General features: G+C 52.0%; 1 protein-coding gene across 4 annotated transcripts; it reads right to left on the bottom strand.

Annotated features, from left to right (window-relative positions):
• Positions 1-234: 234 nt before the first annotated feature.
• Fam187b (family with sequence similarity 187 member B) lies at positions 235-19544 on the bottom strand. Of its 4 annotated transcripts, none has more exons than XM_060366688.1 (3): positions 19410-19544; positions 15427-18813; positions 235-1328 (listed from the first exon to the last, which is right to left on the bottom strand). In XM_060366688.1, exons 2-3 carry the CDS (start codon positions 16233-16235, stop codon positions 941-943), a joined length of 1197 nt encoding a protein of 398 aa, XP_060222671.1. In that variant the 5' UTR covers positions 16236-18813; positions 19410-19544; the 3' UTR covers positions 235-940. The 4 variants fall into 4 exon arrangements, with proteins under 4 accessions (XP_060222671.1, XP_060222670.1, XP_060222669.1 ...); XM_060366687.1 differs by lacking the exon at positions 19410-19544 and adding an exon at positions 19083-19223; XM_060366686.1 differs by lacking the exon at positions 19410-19544 and having other exon boundaries at positions 15427-19141.
• Between the last annotated feature and the right edge of the window lie 40 nt (positions 19545-19584).

Below are 19584 nucleotides of genomic sequence, written 5' to 3'. Positions count from 1 at the left end.
GGGATGTGTGAGTGAGTCTGCGGCTGTGACACAGTACAGGAAGATGCCCTGGGGGGGGGGACAAGCAGGGAACACCATCAGGGGCTCAGTGCAGACCAGGGTCGGGGTAGGAGGCGATGACCATGAGTGTCCTCCATTCTCGTCCTTCCGAGAGAGGGCTGAATGAAGAGGCCGCAATGGACCACAACGGAGACGCCTGTTGTGAAGCTATTCAATTCCTTTTTTTTTGGGGGGGTAGGGTGGGGGAGACCCAGGAGATCAGGGAGCAGAGAGGATATGCAAGGCTTGAGAAGCCTGCAAGGTCCCACGATTCACAAGACCCTCCCCGAGGGTGCCCGGGCAGGAACCGTTCTCTTCGGGAAGCGGCGCTGTCCACAAGTTGTGCAGACAGTTTAATACAGCAGCGGTTCATGCATGACGTCACACCATCCAGGCTGGACCTTTGGGTGGTGCGGCGCCTTAAAGAGTCCCCCTCGCTCATGTAAGCACCCCCCACTCATTCTCCTGTTAGGAGCCCCAATAAAGTCACTGGTTCACCAGCTCAGCCTGAGGTAGAGCCATTCCTTTAGTCCGTCGGGAGTGTCCAGTCCGGGATGAAAAGATGTTTCTTCACACTTCCCCAGAGAAAGTCACACGGCGCACCCCCGAGAAGGTTCCCTCCTCCCCTCCCCCTCCTCAGAGGAACCCCAGAGTCCCAATTCTCCAGCGGTTGGACAGTCTTGCCTTAGCTTCCTTATCTGCGCAATGGGTGACCAACAGATTAGCCGTGTAGGGCAGAGAACAAAGAGCCAAGTGGCCAGTGGATTTTAGCCCGGGTCGGTGTTGGCTCTCACGCCTCCAAAGGCCAAGTGTGGGGCTCCCACGGATGGCTAAAGCTAATGGAGAGCTAAGGGGCAGAGCAGCGGAGAGACCGGTTCCCTTGGACACAGAGGGGCTCAGTTTATTTCACCAGGAGGACCTGATTCTTCTTGCCCCGGGGAGGACGGAAGACCACCTTACGGAGAAGCCCCCCCACGGCCAGCACAAAGACAACCAGCAGCAGCAGCTTCAAGCCCCTGAGCACGGAGTCTGCCTTGCCCGGCTGGGCCCTGGACTGCCACAGCCACTGGGCTCTGGGCTGTCTCTCGGCCTCCAGCTGATCCACAGAGGCCGTGGGGTTGAACTGGGCCACGAGCTCCTGTTGCACGAAGCATCTGTAAATGGCTGGCTGGAAGACCTGCAGCTTCTGGCCGCCGCTGTGGAGGTCCAGGATGGTGCTGCTGTACTCGCCGGCGGCCAGCTGGTCGTGCCAAGTCAGAGCCGTGTTGTTGGCCTCCCAGTGGACGGGCCTGGACGGGAGGAGCAGAGGGTCACTCGTCAGAGTCCCGGAGAAAGCTGGGACTGAGGGAGCTGGGGGGATGGAGGCAGGGGGATGCCAGGGAGGGACGGCCTGGGACGCTTCTAGACCTCTATCTCACTGGCTGGGTGCCCTGAGCCAAACTGGTTTCTCCAGCATCCATTTTCTCATCTGAGAAATGGGGCTATCCTGGAGGCATCTGCCTTGTGAGATACTTTGAACCAATTAGAAGCCCCGTACCTGCACTCCTCTTCACCATTTCCCCTTATAATAACCCCCAGGCACACTGGTGTGTTTGGGCTATCTCAGCCTTGCTGCTCCAATCAGGGTCTCCATCTGCGCTGGTCTGTCTGCCTGGAACACATCTCTTTCTGGGCTTGGCAGATGCGACCAGTTCTCAGAAGGGCCTTCCCTGATCGACTCCCCACCCAGAATTTCCATCTCTCCCGCAGCCATCGGCCCTTAGCAGCATTAAAAATACTACATTTCAAGCTAGATGTGGCGGGTACACACCGGGTTTCCCAGCACTCGGAAGGCTGGAGCAGGAGGATGACAAGTTTAAGGCTAGCTTGCACTGTGTAGAAAGAACCCCCATTCTCAAAGAGAGAGCTCCTTAGTTTAAAATGCCATGTTGTTTTATTTTTCCTGAAATAATGTTCAGTACATTGTTAACAAGCCTGGCATGGCAGAACACTCTTTCAATCCCAGCACTTGGGAGGTAGAGGGAGGTGGATCTCTGTGAGTTCGAGGCCAGCCTGGTCTACAGAGTGAGTCCAGGACAGCTAGGGCTCTGTTACACAGAAAGACCCTGTCTTGAAAAACAAACAAACAAAAACCAATTGTGTGTGTGTGTGTGTGTGTGTGTGTGTGTGTGTGTGTGTGTGTGTAACTTTTCTGAGTAAGTAAGAAGCTATGTTCTTCACTGTTTCCTGGGTACCTCGAATATTACTGAACAAATGGATGGATCGGGTCCCATGTCCAAGGAGACTAGATGACAGGAGATCCTGAGCAGACAGTGTTCTAACAAGGCCTCCGTAAAACACGAAGCTTTTGCCAGACAAGGTCCTGTGGCCAGTAGCCACATCAGACATCATAATTAATCTCCAAGCCCCAGTCTAGCCAGACCTAGGTCTTGAGTTGGATACTGTCCACCTAAAATCTATGCATTTCCCAAGACCTCAGAATAACCTTATTTCAAAACTAGGTTATTGGGCTGGAGAGATGGCTCAGAGGTTAAGAGCACTGGCTGCTCTTCCAGAGGTCCTGAGTTCATTCCCAGCAGCCACATGGTGGCTCATGACCATCTATAGTGAGATTTGGTGCCCTCTTCTGGAGTGCAGGTGTACATGCAGGCAGAACTCTGTACACATAATAAATAAAGAAATCTTAAAAAAAAAAAAAAAACCCAAAACAATAGTATTAAAAAAAAAAATTAGGTTACTGTCAATGTGTTGCAATGACAGCATATTGGGGTAGGGTGGCCTTGCGGTCCATATGTCCAGTGACTTTTTTTTTTTTTTTTTGAGCCAAGACAGATAAAGATACCCAGGATGAAAGCCAAGAAACGATGGAAGCGGGGATGGGGAATGAAGCTTCCAGCCTGGGAATGTCAGAGGGTCTCTGGTTCCCATAAAAGCCAGAAAAAAGATCAGGGATGGATGCTCCCCAGCACCTGAGAGGAGGAGTCCCCCAACAGTTTGCTTCTGACTTCCAGACTCCAAAATGGTGAGAAAATACAGTTATCATCATCGTCATTGTCATCATTGTTTTGGGAGAAAAGGTCTCACTAACTTTGTAGCTTTGGCTAGCCTGGAACTTTTAGATCAGGCTGGCCTTGGACTCACAGGGACCCACCTGCCTCTCTCTCTCCCGGTGCTGGAATTACAGGTATACATCACCGCACCTTACCAGCAGCTACTGTCTTAGAACGCTCCTCGTCTGTGCTCCTGTGCTGGCAAATGAATACAACTCCCCAGTTAGTCAGATTCCGAGGTTTGGACTCATTGCTTTGGGAGTGAGGCAAGACAAGGTTATCAGGGCCGTGAGAGCAGGTAATCAAGGATGCCGGGAAAGAGAGAAATGGGAAGGAGGTAGAGACGAGCCTGTCTCTCTCGGCACACCACAGGAACCTACTTCCCCCAACCAGACTCCACTTTTTCTACCACCGCTTTCACATTATCAAGGGCTTAATCTCAGGATCCAATCACTTCCCTAAAACCCGTTCGTTAACAACCAAGCCTTCAATGCACCGGCTCTTCGGAAGGGGGACCTTTCATATCTAAACGGTAGCAATTCATGTTCGTCCTCCAGCTCATCTCGTAGAGCAAAGTGCGTTCATTTACAGAGTGTGTGTTCATGTGTGCGTGCATGCATGCACGCATGCAATCCTGCATACACATGTGCACATATGCAAACATGCGTGGGAGGCCAGGGGTCCATGTGTGGGGTGTCTTCCCCAATCACTGCCTACCTTTATTTTTTTAATGCTTTATTTATTTATTCATTTTCTTTTTTATGTGCGTGAGTGGTCTGCCTCCATCTGTGTGCACGCACCACACCTGCGCCTGGTTTCCATGGAAACCAGAAGAGGCTGTAGAATCCTCTGGAACTGGAGTTCCAGACAGTTGTGAGTAGCCATGTGGGTGCTGGGAATTGAACCTGGGTCCTATGAAAAAGCAGCCATCACTCTAAACCGCTAGGCCACCGTGTGTGTGTGTGTGTGCGCGCGTGTGTGTGTATGTGTGTGTGTGTGTATACGTGCATGCGTGTGGAGGGCAGGTGCGTGAGAAGCAGGTCCCTCTGGAGCCTGAGTTACAGGCAGTTGTGAGCCACCAGACACAGCTGCTGAGAATCAACTCAGGTGTGTGGGGGGGGGGGTCAGTAAGCACTCCTCACCACCGAGCCATTCCTCGGGTTCCCCAATCTTATTCTTGAGATAGGGGCCCTTCTCAGTTCTGCTAGGCTGAAAACCAATGGGCTCTACCTATCCCTGCCCCTCCCCCTCCGGGACGTGCTGCAGATGTTTGCCAGCGTTGGGGATCTGATCTCAGGACTCCAAACTTGCCCAGCAGGCGTGTTATGAGTAGGTGTGGCCCCAGTATGGAGCTTTCAGACAGCAGGGCAGGCTCAAGCCCTGAGGGCGAAGGATTAAGCAGACCGCTGTCAGGGCAGCAGCAGCAGAGCCAAAAACCAGACTCCCTGCAGTTTTACAAACAGAATAACCGCAGGAGTCGCCCACCCTAGGAGGGAAAGGAAGAAAACCGTCTCTCCAAGACTCCCGGGATCTCACTCCAGGACTCTGGCAGTGCTGCAGGCAGAGGGACTATGCTCTGCCTCAGCCTCCGAGAACCCAGACTCCTTTGGGCTACTGAGTTGAATTCGTGCCGGCAGCTGCTTTTCCACCGTTCCAGGCCCACTGCTTCCGAAACCATCATACCACGCACGCTTTGAGACCTGCCACTCCAGACACCTGTGAGTGCTAGAAACCTCTTAGCATTATAATGGTTCTTGTTAAGGCCTAGTTTGACATAAGTACAGCCATTTTTTGTTGGTTTGTTTGTTTGTTTCAGGCCCACCAGCCGCACCATCTCAGCTTGCTGCTGACATAAAAGAATCTCTGTACAGGATCTCTGTACAAGATCAGTCTTATATATCAAACTAAATTTATATTCAATGAGAAACTCTGGCCTTGTTATCCCCAGAAATTCTCCAACCATAAGCACAGCTGCCCCCAACCACCACATTCAAGGCACACATTCAAGGTTAGCTTAGAACTGCTTGCCGGCAAAATAACTTGAATCAGAACAGACCATCCTGTCACCATCTGTATCCCTGTATGAGCGAATTGTGTTTTTGTTTTTCCTTTACAAACTGACTCTGGGTCGATTTCACAGCTGGGCTCCCAAGTTACTCTCTGTGTCCCTGGTCCTGACCAGTGTTGGGGTGTCGTGTTCAATAAACCATCCCTCTCTCACTGAGACTGGTGCTCCAGTGGTTTGTGTGGTAATTCTTAGAACAGGTCTCAGCACCTGCTGCTACCAAAAGTCCAAATCTGCTTCACTAAACAGAGGTCACACTGTTTTGTCCCTTTAAGACTGACAGTAAAGTTCCTCTGATTTCTCTTCTTCCCTCTCTGCCCACTCCATTTTTTTTTTTGGAGGAAGGTAGGACAAGAACCAGGCTGGAGACAGAAGATGCTCTCCACTACTTCCTTATGTGCTGAGCCATTGTCCCAGCCTCCTGCGGCCTTATCGATTCACGCTTAGCTCGAAAAGCTCAGGGTAGGAACAGTCCTACCCTGGTCAGCTTTAACTGTTTGACACAGCTTGGAGTCACCTGAGAAGGACTGTCGAGATCAGACTGGCCTGTAGGCATGTCTGTAAGGGATTGTCTTGATCGCTGATTGATGGGAGAGCCCAGTTCCCTGTGGGTGGCACTATTCCCTAGGTATGTGGTTCCAGGTTGAATAAGAAAGCTAACAAAGCATGAACCTGTGAGCCAGTAAGCAGCATTCCTCCATGGTTCCTGCCCCGACTTCCTTCAATGATAGGTGTTTGGCTGGAGCCTGATGCTCTCCCCTGCACAAGGTGGGAAACCCCATCTTCCCTCCTTCCCCTAACCCCTGGTGCACCTGAAAGCCTCCAAACAAAGGAAAAGTGCCAAGGGCCCAGTTCCAAATTCTTGGCAGCTATCCCAAACTCCTCCCCTGAGGCTGCCAGCCACCCAAATCACCACCTAAGTGCTCAGCTCTTGACCTACTAGGGCACAAACCCAACTCCTGGGTGACACGTCATCACCCCTCGCCTAAAATCTATAAAGCTTCCCCGCCCTAACCCAACCACATGACTTCCTTAAGCCCTGTTTTTTGTTTTTGTTTTGTTTTTGGGACTGGTGAACCTGCCCTAGTAAGCAATGCCAAATAAACTTGCTGTTATCTGCCTTTAATCTTATCTGATCTGCCATATATTTGCAACACTGAAAGACAGAGAGAGAGAGGAGAGGGAGAGAGGGAAGATTAATAGGCCATGACCTGTAAACCAAAGTCAACAACAACAAAAATAAATAAACTGTGAAGATGATCAATATTAGCAACCCAGAAGATTTTGTCTTATGGGCTTCTCTGACCTAGCTGGAGATGATTCTTCTGGCCATCTCCTCCGTCATCTACGCTCTGACACCGACAGAGAACACAGCAATTCTCGAACCTTCAACTCCATACACCCGTCTTCCTTCCCCTCTGGTCTCTCCTTCCCTGACCCCTGTTTTCCTCCAAGCACCTTCCAGCAGCTGCTCTGGAATCTCAAGGGCCTGGGGGGAGGGGAAGGCCAGCCACACTTCTGTACGACCCAGCATTCCACCGTTTTAGAACTGAGCTCCACAGTGCATTGTGTCTTGCTGACAATGTGATGCTACTGATGCTATTTCCCAACCTCTGCGTTATGACGTCATCATGAGCACAAAGGTCCTCTGGCGGCTGGCTGCCATGAGATCAGTGGTTCTGTGGAGTCTACAGTTCAGACCGCCGTGGTCTTCCGAACACCTCTCTGTAGCCATCCAGGGTGGATGACCGTGTGTGTGAAAAGCCCGAAAGTGCTTATGTGGACACAACCTTCCTGGAAAATGAACATTCCACGGCTGCTGTCTTCTATTGGGTCACACGCCGACTTGGTTTGGTCTCTTATGCCTGCATTGGTAAGGGTGTGGCTCAAGACCCACCGAAGACACGGGGAAAACCGTTGGAACTTGGGGGTCTCACCTCATTGCTGTGGTTTTCTTCTCTAGGGCTATCTAATGTCTGACTACACTCAGCCTCAAAACAGGTTCACAGAGAATCCCGAGAGACCCTCCTGCTCTCTCCTACAGAGACACCCTCCCTCAGTCCACCGATCCACACCTCGAGGAAGGAGATTTAAATGGGTGATCTAACAGGTTGGTGGCCAAAGACTCAAACTAGGGAGAAGGAACACCTCGTCCACATCTTGGACTCAGAGGACATTTAGACCATATCTAATTATGGTTTCGATCAGGCTGGAGAAATGGCTTTCAATCCCTTTTCATCAGTCCCTTTAGTTATAACAATGTTCTCTGACAAAGCAGACACAACAAATTCGGAATATTTAAATATCACAAGCTACATTAAGAAATAATGTTTTTCTGTGTCGTTTAGCGCATGATTTAAGGTAATTTTATGGAATGGGTGAGGCTGCTTTTCTTCATGTTGAGCGCAGCGCCTTCACCTGTTCTAACAAAATGCTTAGCGCTTTTAGCATTCTTTTTCTCTCCGAGTTGTGTGTGTGTGGTGCGTATGTCTAAGTGTTAAGTATTCACTGGTGTGCAGGGGCACATGTGTGCGCCCCAAGTTGCTGTCGAAAGTCTTTCTCAGTTGTTGTTCCACCGGGCTAATTTAAGCCGAGTTTCTCAGTATAGCCTGGGGTTCATCCATACAGCCCCTCTCTCTAACCAGGGATAACCAAGCTGCTCTCTCTCTCCAGGGGTTCCCTGTCTCCACTTTCCAAGAATTAAAATACAGGCAAGCCACCACCACCACCCAACATTTATGTGGGATCCTGGGATTCAAACCCCAGTCTTGTAGACTGTATGGAGAATGTTCTGACTCTTAAGATATCTTCCCATCCCCAGTTTTGTCGGTTTAAAAACTTTAAAACGTCAAAGAGGTCAGGGAGAGGTGAGGGGGAGGGACTGGAAGGAGAAGAGGGTGGGGGAACTGCGGTCCAATAAATAAACACATGGATAATGAGAAACGTAAAATGTTGGTCTTGGCCAGATGTGACGCGCACAGCATTAGTCCCAGCAAGTGTGGGCATAGGTCAGGTGTACCTCTGGGAGCCTGAGGCTATACGTCCAGTTTCAGGCCAGCCAGGGCTACATAATGAGACCTTGTCTCAAAAACAAAGCAAACCAACCAATTAAACAAACAAAGAAATGAAACAAAATATCCACTTTAGGGACAGGCAGACGGTTCAGTGGTGAAGAAGGCTGCGGCTCTCCCAGAGGACCCAAGGTTGGTTCCCAGCGCCCATCTCAGTGGGCTCACAATTGTCTACCTCTGACTTCTGTAGACCCCTTCACTCATGTACACATGCCCACAAACATGCAGACACACACAATCAAAAGCAACAGGAAGCCAGGCGATGATGGCGCCCAACTGTGATCCCAGCACTCTCCCCAGGCAGGCAGATCTCTGGAGGTCAAGGCCAGCCTGGTCTACACAGTGAGTTCCAGGACAGCCAGGATTACACAGAGAAACAAACCAAACAAAAACCAAAAAAAGTAAATTTAAAAATGTTCACATTGCTTTCCAAATATTCACACTCTTAACTCACAAAATGTTCTCCTCACGCTTAGTGACTTTACACACATGCTTTACACACACGGACCATTCCCTAAGTCATGTTCCATTAAGAACACTTTTAACAGAGGTTAGCCCTGCAGATTCCTCTGTGGGACTCTCACAAGCTGAGTGGAGATTAAAACCTCCAGACTTAAGAGGAAAGGCACGACTTAACCGGAAGGCCTCAATGAGGCCTCGAAAGCCTTGACCGGAATTGCGCACATATTCTTGCTGTAGGTTTCAGCGGCCTGTGCCCAGCGTCCCTTGCTCCCGCCCCCCCATTGCTTTCACTGACTCCTAGTGACTGCCTGTAAGCTGACCTCCCAAGACCCTCGCACTAGCCTGGCACAGATTCACCATGAAGAAGCCCGGGACGGTGGACCAGCGGCCGGGCCGGCGAGGAGGCCCCGTCACCTGTAGATGGACGCGGTGGGACAGGTGAGCCACGCAGACTCCGACTCCTCCATGAACGTGAAGCTGTCAAAGACGACGTAATCTCCGCCACCGCGGGCAGGAGCAGGCCGGCAGCTCACGAGGCAGGATTCCACCTGCATCTCGGGCCTTAGGTGGAAATAGCGCATCCTCCGCCCTCCCAGGTAGAGGCCGCAGGGTACCGACTCCTCCAGGGGCTCCTTAATGTAGCAGTAGCCCAGGCGCTTGCGCTCGCCCGGCTTTCCACAGCTGCTGCACTCCTGCCACGGCTCCCACCGGGTGTACACCATCTCATTGTGGCTCAGGCTCAGGGTCGTGTTCATCAGGGGCTTCTGACCCAGCTGGAGGTGTGTGGTATGCAGTCTGCTGATGTCCTGGAAATCGATCCTGTAACTGGCCACTTTGGTTCCATTCTCATCCCGGCATTGGTAGAGGCCTGTGTTGAGGGGCGATGGGTTTGGAATGAGCAGACCACCGTGTGGGTCCTTTACCACACTGAAATCACCGGACAGGCCGACGGGATCGCCATCTTTGTCTACCTCAGAGAAGGACCAGTGTGGCGTGGGGGTGCTGCATTCCAAGAGGACACTGTTTTGGGAGAGGAGGGCCAGCTGACATTCCTTGGCCTGGGGACAGCTGACAGAGACGTGGAGGCCGGACACTGGGAGCGCAAAGCTGAGCAGTATCCACAAGATGGTGACCATGGTGGACTGAGAACGGCGGCCGTGCGCTGGCCACCAGCCTGGGGATTGTGAGGTCACTCATGAACCCAAGCCTCAGGCTTGTGCAGTGAGGTGGGCTGAGAGGCTATGAGGCCATCGCCTCCCCTGTGACAAGCGGAGATGTAATTTATCTAGCCAGGGCCTTTTGCAGCCACCTGCTTTCCCAATCGGTGAGTTTCCTGCTGGTGTCATGCGTGTGAACACTGTATAACCCTGGCAGGCCTGGCACTCACAGAGATCCACCTGCCCTGCCTCTTGAATTAAAGCTATGTTCCACCACAGTCTACTTTTTAAAAATCACCATACCTATATACCTGTGTATATACGGCGTGCGTGTGTGTGAGTGAGATTATTTGACCTGTGTGTGTATAGGATCCTGCAGAACAGGAGAGGTGTTGAATCCCCTGGAACTGAGTTACAGACAGTTGTGAGACCCCATGTGAGTGCTGGGAACTGAACCTGGGTCTTCTGGAAAAGCAACCCACAGTGCTCTTAACCTCTGAGCCAGCCATCCCTAAGGCCCCATTCCCTGGGGAAATAAATTTCATGTGTACATGTGTTTTACCTGTACGGACGTCTATGTACCATGTGTGTGCCTTACACCCAGGGAAGCCAGAAAAAAAGGCACTGGATCAACTGGAGTCACAGAAGCAAACACCTCTGGAAGGGCAGCCAGTGCTACAACCAGCGAGCCATCTCTTCAGCGCCCCAAACACACTCCTTAACCCTGGAGATAGAACATTGGCCAAATCCTTGGTGGTCATTCTGATTCCTGTCTCCGCCTGGCCACCCCATTCATGTTAACATCTGTCCTGTCTTCTGGAACGTTCTGGCCGAGCAGAGGATTCCTGCGTCAGGACCTTCACGTAGGTTGGTTCCTAACACTCCCCCCAAGATATCCGCAAAATTCAATTCATCTTAAATAAATTCTGTTGACAGTTTCTTCCACCCCAAATCCTTTGCCTAAAGACCTTCTCAGGAACCTTGAGGTGATTCAAGCATGGTCTTCCTGGGTCCATCTGCTGGACAGATGTTTGGTGAGTACCAAGTGTCAGCCATCACTCGAATGAACCACACGTAATGCCCTTCCTATTGGTTCCATTTTAGAAAGCTGCTCAAATAATGAAAGTGGACTGACTGGTCCTAAGGGAAACAGCCTTCGGCCATTCTCACGTCTTCGGCAGGAACACACAGAACTGCGCTTTTATGGATATTTTTCTTAAAACTACCTGATATTTTTTTTTCATTTGTTTACTTTACAGGTCCATTCATCTCAGACAGGGAACCAACAACCAAAGGACAGATGCCATCAAACCCTAACTTGGTGGACCAATGAGTTCTATGGGGGTTACTTACAGGAGCAGAAATAACTCAAAGAGAGCAGCATCACCAAAGCCCATGCCGGCGCGGGTGACAGCTCACAGAGCTGGGAGCCTGGAGCTCGCTGCACAGCCCGAAGGCAGCTCAGCACATTGGAGGGTGGACTTTCCCGGGGACTCCGTTAGCTAAACCTCTTCTAAGCAGCTCAGCTGGTTTCTGCTTCTTCTAGGCAGCTGGTCTGGGCTCAGTCTTCTTCGCAGTGGTTAGTTTATTCTCGCAGGAAGGGGCCCAGTGAGGCTGTTCAGTTTCAGGGACTTCCTGAAGCTATTTTGAGTGGTTTTCCTTCCTGCTTAAGTGGCTTCCCTGCATGATGGAACATTCCAGTCTGGGAGAAAATTAAACACCAGTGTGTGTGCCTACACACGCGTGTGCATGACTACAGCACACATGTAGCGTGTTGCCTGTGTTTGGGGGTCAGCGGGCAACTTGTCCAACTCATTTCTCTTCCTCCACTGTTTGTTCTGAGGTCATTGGACTTGATGGCAAGTACTTTTACACACTGAGCAATCCTGAAGATCTTGTTTTTGGGTTTTGAGACAGGATCTCATGGTGTAGCCCTGGATGGCCTAGAACTCTCTGTGTAGATCAGGTTGGCCTCAAAGTCACAGAGATCCACTTGCCTCTTCATCCCAAGTGCTGGGATTAATTAAACATAATTTAAAAGGACACACTAGTTCTGCTCCCACAGACTTTGTAAAACGATAAGGAACGGAAAGACAAGCGGTGACGTGCGCCTGTGATCTCAATGCTTAGCAGGCAGAAGCAGAGGCATCCTACACTCAAGGCAAGTGTGGGCTACATAATGAAGCAAGAGAGCCAGAGCCGGGGTGCCGCTGAGGGTACAGTATTCTCCGGGAATGCACCAAGCCTTGCGTTCTACAACCGCAGAAAAAGCAAAACAAAGCTCGGTACAGGCGTCCCAGTCAGCGCTCTGGTCAGGAGAGGAGACACCAGGACCACAGCAACACCCACGAAGGAAAGCTCTTAGCTGAGGCTGGCTTGCAGTTTCAGAAGCTTAGTCTAGTGTCGTCATAGCAGGGCGCATGGTGGCACGGAGGCAGACATGGAGCCTCAGACACAGCTGAGAGTTCTACGCAGAGGCTCTGGGCTGTTGAAAAACCTCTGAACCTCAAAAACTCAGGGTAAATTCACGGAGGTGGGGAAAAACCCAATTCAACAATGCTATCACAAGAAAAAAACGAACAGTTTTATATTTATAACCAAAGAAATTAACTTAACTTTAAATTAATTTAAAGCTTACGTAGGCACACACACAAACACACAGACACAAATACACACACCCAGAAACAGTGCCCAACAAGTGCTTCCGCAAGCCTGTCACAACCGTGAAGCTCCCTGCTTCTTCTTCCAAGACACGAGGTGAGGCGATCCAGCTCCCGTGGAGCCTAGCACCCCAGATCTGCGCTTCCATGATGGACTGAATCCCCACACACTTTGCGAAGTGACCAGCCGGCCTCCTGCCCCCGCCAGCGTGCCCTCCCTGCCTGCCACCGTGTCTTCCTCACCACGGCTGACAGCATCCCTCCGGAACTCAACAGCAAGCATGGACTCCGAAAAGAAAAGCATCGATCTTCTCAGGACCCCCGAGACTAGGTTCTCAGCACAAAGGAGGTGCTGAGGGACAAAGGGCAGGGAATAAGAAACAAAGACAGGAGAGAGGAGGGAGGAGGAGAGGGGAGCTATGGAGAGGGGGCAGAGGGTTTCTGTTGAACAAAGGCCTGCCTCTGGATAGAGAGGAGACAGACGTGGCTCATAGGAAAGTGGAGGCTTACAAAACTAAAGGGGGGACACGCGTGGTATGTGCTTATAAGTGGACATTGGCCACAAAGTACAGGATAACCGTGCTACAATCCACAGACCCAAACAAGCTAAGTTAAAAGCAGGGCTCAGGGGAGGATGCTTGACTCTCACTCAGAGGGGAAGGAAGTGGGCAGGAGAGGGAATGGGAAGGGGCTCAGGGGTGGAGATTAAGAGTAGGAAGAGCAGGTGGGGGCCATCTCGGGGACATGCCAGAGACCTGGGCTTAAGGGAGACCCCGGGAAGTCTAAGGGGGTCACCCTAGCTAAGGCTCCTAGCAATGGGGATATGGAGCCTGAAGCGGCCCCCTCTTGTAGCCAGCCAGGCAGGACTTCTCGTGGAGAGATAAGGACACCAACCCACCCACAAAACCTTCCACCCAAAAGCTGTCCTGCCTACAAGATGTGCAGAGACAAAGATGGAGCAGAGATGGAGGGAATGGAGAAGCAAAGACTGACCCTACCTGAGACCCGCCCCACGGGAGAGAACCAGTCCCTGCCACCGTTAATGTCACTCTGCCCTGCTTGTGGACAGGAGCCTAGCCCAACTCCTCTGAGGGGCTTCGCCTGGCTGCTGACCGACGCAGAGACCAGCAGCCAGACCGTAGACAGAGCTCGGGGAGTCACATGGAAGAGTTGGGGAATGACAGAGAGCCGGAGGGGTTGAGGGCACCGAAAGAAGACTTACAGAGTCAACTAACCTGGGCCCATGGGGGAGCACAGAAAGAAAAGAAAAGAAAAAGTAGGGTTTTCAATGTGTGTATCATGACCATCAAAAAACACACATTTCCAGTGGTCTTAGGAACTGAGACACCGCTCAGCAGCAAACTTGTAAGGATAAAGTAGCAACAAAAATAATTTTATGGCGGGGGGGGGGTCACCACAACATGAGGAGCTGTATTAAAGGGTCACAGCATTAGGGAGGCTGAGAACCATTGATTTAGGGCCCAGAGAGGACCCAAGTTCTAGTCCCAGTACCCACATGAAGGGTCCTAACCTCTGTACAGTTGCAGGCAATCCATTGCCCTCTTCTGGTCTCTGTGAACACTTGCACACATGAGGTTCACATAAATACATGCAGGTAAAACGCCTATACACATAAAATAATCTTAAATGAAACAAAAATCAAAATAGGGGTCTGGAGAGATAGCTCAGAGGTTAAGAGCACTGGTTCCTCCTCCAGAGGTCCTGAGTTCATCCCCAGCAACCACGTGGTGGCTCACGACCATCTACGGTGAGATCTGGTGCCCTCTTCTGGTGTGCAGGTGTACATTCAGGCAGAACACTGAATAATAATAAATCTTTAAGAAAAACCTATGTGATTCATATGAGGATAAAATAATGATGATGATGATGATGATGATGATGATGATGATGAAAAGGAACCAAAATATCACTCACAGCTGTAATACTCAAGGATAGTCATCAGGAAACATCTGATGAGCTGTCTTCCATCCAGAAAGTTCTCCAAGTCTATGTTTTGGAGGATTTTTTTGTTTGTTTGTTTTTGTTTTTTTTTTTTGAGTCAAGAGTCTCACTCTGTAGCCCTGGTTGTCCTGGTAAGTCTGTGATTTTACCAATAGTTTTTAACAAAAAATAATTTTATGGTTGGGGGTCACCCCAACCCGAGGATCTGTATTAAAGGGTCGCAGCATGAGGAAGGTTGAGAACCACTGATTTAGGGGCTAGAGAGGACCCCAAGTTCTACAACAGTTGAAATAGCTACAACTGTTGATATTTATCTAACAATTAGGTCATATCATGACCCTTTGCCTACTTACATAAAATGCTGACAGCTAAAGAAACAAGTGCGTACCAGGTGCGGGGGCGCACGCCATTAATCCCAGCATGAGGTAGAGGCAAGCGGGTCTCCTGTGAATTCAAGGTCAGCCTGGTCTATAGCAAGTTCCAGGCCAGTCAAGACTACGCAGTGAGGCCCTGTCTCTAAATAAATAAATAAATAAATGAAATAAAAAGAAAGAAAAAGGTGTAAGACACCAACGGCTTTCAGCACAAGGACAGAGGAGCAAACAGCATTCCTCAGGGTCCAGGCAGCAGGCCTCATCAATGTTTACATGGGCAGAGCCCGGGCCTGAGTCTCAGGCTCCAGGTTGCCTGTGTGGGCAGGAAATGGGTCTTTTTCAGTCACCACCTTCCCTAGCATCACTTGCCCAGATCCCGGTTAATGAGGATATTTCTGGTGGGGACACACCTAAGCGGACCAGGAAATCAATCCCTCTAGGCTCTCCCTCACCGTAAAAGCTTCCGGGTCCGCCGATGAGCTTAACTGTCCAGTGGACAGAGACACCCGCCCTCCAGCAGCAGATAGCGCAGGAGTTGGGGCCTGAGTGAGGCCTAAAGAAAGGCCGCCAGCCCTGCTCCTGTTACCTGTAAATGGAAGCCAGGGGGCAGATGAGCCAGGCGTGCTGGTTGGCTTTGTCCAGCTGGTGAGTGTCAAACACGAAGTAGGGCTGACTGGTTTCCGTGGCGCTCTGGCAGGGCACCTGGCAGGCCTGGACCTGGAGTTCGGGCCGCAGGCGGCGGAGGAGCAGCTTCTCTTTCCTCAGGTAGAGCCAGCAGGGCGTGGGTTTCTCCAGGAGCGTCTCCATGTAGCAGTAGCCCAGCCGCTTGCGCTCGCCGGGATTGCCGCAGCGGCTACAGTCCTGCCAAGGGTCCCAGCGGGTGAAAATGACGACCTTGCCTTCCAGGTTCGCAGTCTCGTTCCCCATGGGCTCCTGGCCCAGGTCTTTGTGCGTGATGTGCAGCAGGCCTATGTCCTGAAAGTCGATCTCGTACTCCACCACGCGCGTCCTCTGGTCGTCCAGGCAGCGGTAGAGGCCGGTCTGGAAGGGCTGAGGGTTGGACAGCTGCAGGTTGCTCTCTGGCAGCATCTTCACATTGGGCATGGCGTGGAGAAGGGACGCGCCGTCCTCCACAGCCGAAGAGAAATACCACTGTGCTTTGTGGTAGTTACACTGCAGGATCACGTCATTGCCCGAGAGCAGGGCGAGCTGGCACACGTTCTTGTAGGGACAGTTGATTAGTCTCTGGGCCCGCAGCAAGGGAAGGGAAAGACTAACCAGCCACAGAGTGGCCAGCATGGCTGACTCAGGCAGCTGAGGGAACTTCAGAACCTTCCTGAGGACTGTGATGTCACCACAGAACTCGGGCACCGGCCGGTTTCCAGAACTACACATCCAACACAGGACACGTGGGCTGGAGGGTTGGCTCAGCAGCTAAGAGCACCGGCCGCCCTTCCAGAGGACCTTCAGTTGATTCCCAGCACCCACAGCGCGGCTCACCGCTGTCCGCAGTCCCGATCCCAGAGGGTTTGATACCTTCTCCTGCCTTCTGCGGGCACATGCGGTTTCACAGACAAACGTGCAGGCAAACCCATGACTATAAAATAAAAGCTGAACGGTGTCCCCAGAAAGTCGAAAGCCTGAACTCAAAAGGCAAATGATTCACCCTTCACAAATCCAGTCACATTGGTGACTGCAGACAGTCCCCGTGGTTCACCGGCCTAGACGCTGGTGCTGGAAACCTCAGTGGTAATCCCACTGACCAAGAGGAAAAGACCATCACCCAAAATCTTTTGGTCCAATTATGCAAACTTTCTTTTCTGTCAGGCGGGGTTCTCTCTCTAAATCAGAGTTTGAGAAAATAGCATTGAAAACAGGAGAAGGTGGGGTTTATATACACTCCAAAACGTCAAGACCAGGGTTTTTTTTTTGGTTTCTTCCCCCCTCCCCCAAGGGTTGTTGGTTTCATAAGAACTTGGAGAAACATTTCAGAATTTTTTGGCAGAACATCTTATCAGGGTCAGGGTCCACGGGTGCAGAACAGGTGTCAAGAGATGGTCACATCCAGGTTTTACAGAAACCAGGGGTGACCTTGTAAGAAGATGGCTTTTAATCTTAAGATGGAGTCAGGCTGGTCCATCACGGGGAAGTAGGACCCAACGGGCAGTAGCGGGGTAGTGTCCTTACGTCTATCCCGGCCCTGTCCTCCTCCTGGTCTACCTGTTTCCTGGTCTCCGAGAAGCAACCTGGTGCTAAGCCTCACCAACCATGCAGCACAAGCCCCAAAATGATGCAGCCAGCCAACCGTGCCTGGAAACCTTTGAAATCATGAGCCAAGTTGGGGGAGGGGGAGTGAAAAAAAAAAAAAAAAAGAGGCAGAAAACCCTGTTTCTCATAAACATTTGTCACAGAAAGGAAAAGTGCCTAACACAGGGAACGGGACAAGGGCTTCATGTCCATCAAAACACTCTTCTCTACCAGTTCTGGTGTCACATGGGAAGCCATGACAAGGACCTCCTCTCCAGGAGACAGGAGAGAGTCTCACAGCACCATCAAATCAGCCTCTTGGTGTCAGTGGGAAATGCTGAGGGTGACAGTTTGTTTGGATTCCATCATCTCAGTCGCCATCCTGGAACCTCAGTTTCATAACCCCATTCTTTCCTTCACATTCACGCCCAGCACTGGTTAGCGGAGAGTTCTCCTCCACCAGGTCCCTACAGGTGCCACCTGAAACAAAGCCAGTTGCGGCCGCAGGAGAAGGGGGTCTTGTGCCACACACTGGCGATTAAATGCTCTGGACTGGGAGCGGAACCCTCTTAGCCTTGCTCATGTGCTACTAACTGTAATTATCGGTGTAGCCCACCCAGCTACAGGAAGGATGGGAAAGGTAGGGCCGGAGTATTTGCTAAGCAATGTTGTCTCTAGGATGGGATAAGACAGGTGGTGAAAATACGCCAGCAAATGATTCCAAGAGGGGAAAAAACGGGAAAGAGAGGCTGGGGTTATCCTGCCCTGGGATCGATGCTGAACCCCCACATCTTTTTGCTTGGGTACAGGATATGTGAAAACGGGTGATTGGGCTGGGTTCTAAATCTAATACAGATTTTCTCCTATGTTGAAGGTGATGAGCAAGTTTTGAGTATCAATAACATACTGATAATAGTGACGTGTCTATATCCGGGTTCAGTGGTGCATGCCTGCAATCCCAAGACTTGGGAGTCCCGAGGCAGGCGGATCTCTGTGAGTACGAGGCCAGCCTGGTCTACGAAGCGAGTCCAGGACAGCTAAGGCTACACAGAGAGAGACCCTGCCTCAGGGGGGAAAAACAAAAACAAAAAAAACAGCGACGTCTACAAAACACAAAGTAACATATATCACTGGTTTAGGATTACAAACGGTAAAAATGATGGCTGTGCTGGTTTCCCATATTTTAAAACCATGATGGCTCACGAACAGGAAATTTTATCAGCCGCCTTCGCCTTTGACTGCAGCCCTCAGGGAAATGAGATCAGGTGTCTGCAGCGGGTAGGGAGGGTAGCTATAGGAGGCGTGTATGAACGATTGATTCAGGACCAGCCAGGCCACTATGGCTGAAGTCACTGAGCGAGGAGTGCAAAGGGACAATGGAGCCGGTGTAATTTTAATCTGATATTTGCTTGGGAGTCGAGAAGGTCTAGGGAGGGAGGGTTCTGCCGGGAGGGCGTGACTGGACACCCTTTCACAAAACAGAGACGAAAACGTTAGGGGCTCCCGACCCACCAGGCAGTGGCCAGTTCGCAGTCTCCCAGGATGCATTCCCCGTCGGCACCACTAGGGGACAGCAGTGTCGCGCCGAGAAGGGCGAGAGCCACTGCCCGCGCCCGGGGTGCAGGGGACGGCCTGGGAACCTTTGAACCGAAACAGGTCTGCAGTCTTGGCTCCGCGCCTTTTGAGCATCAGAACTTCCGGAAGCCTTGACCTAGAACGAGGGATGCTGGCGAGGGAGGCGGAGAAGGAACCGCACGTCAGGAAGTAAGGAGACTGCCGAAGTACAACTGCAACTTTGTCCAAGGTCCTGTCCCCACGAGCGTGCCCTGCGGGGCCGCAGCATCTCTTCTAGGGGGACCTCATGGATGCCTTCTGGGCAGCCCCGGGCCGCAGCACCTCCCCCACCGGGACCAGAGCGGGAAGGCGCGGGGCGTCACCGACACTCCCCTGCCAGCCGGGACCTGGCGCGTCCTGGCACCTCCCGGCTGGGCGCACCTAGGCGGGTCCATCGGCGCCGGCGACAGGGGTGTGGAGCGGCAGCGGACAGGTGCGCGGCGGGGCGCGGCCCCTCTCGGCAGGTGGAGCAGCGCCTGGAGGGCCTCTGTCTTCCGGGAGCTCAGTCCCACCAACTTTGGCCGGAGCAGCAGGTGGCTGCGCGGGCCGCCCGCGGCGCGAGCGCCCTCCTGGCCTAGCGGTCACTTGGTTCAGGCCCCGGAGGCAGGAGCGCACCTGAGTCAGCCCACTTCCGGGGAGGGAGGCCCGCAAGCCCCTCCTCCACCGCCCACCCCCAAGCCCAGCCCCGGGGCTCCCACCCTTGTGTACCTGGGCGGATCCATTCCCGGGAGTGCGCGGGGGGTGGAGTGACCCGGAGGGCCACAGCGCGCGCGGTCAGTTGTCCCCGCGGAGCCGGAGGCATGAGCTCCGTTTAAGTTCTTTGGGGAGGTTAGAACTCCTCCGCCGTGGGGGAAATGGACTCGGATTAGGGGCCGGGCGCACC

The sequence above is a fragment of the Meriones unguiculatus genome, chromosome 14 (assembly GCF_030254825.1).
Source record: "Meriones unguiculatus strain TT.TT164.6M chromosome 14, Bangor_MerUng_6.1, whole genome shotgun sequence".
In the NCBI taxonomy this organism is placed as follows: domain Eukaryota; kingdom Metazoa; phylum Chordata; class Mammalia; order Rodentia; family Muridae; genus Meriones; species Meriones unguiculatus.
This window is presented reverse-complemented; position numbering and strand designations above follow the sequence as displayed.

Bases quoted from the DNA above. Each gene is read 5' to 3' on its own strand.
- Fam187b (XM_060366688.1), bottom strand. From the start codon at position 16,235: ATGTGTAGTTCTGGAAACCGGCCGGTGCCCGAGTTCTGTGGTGACATC. The intron at 1,329-15,426 runs GTAACAGGAGCA...CCTCCCGTCCAG, and splicing joins CCCCTGGCTTCCATTTACAG to GCCCGTCCACTGGGAGGCCA.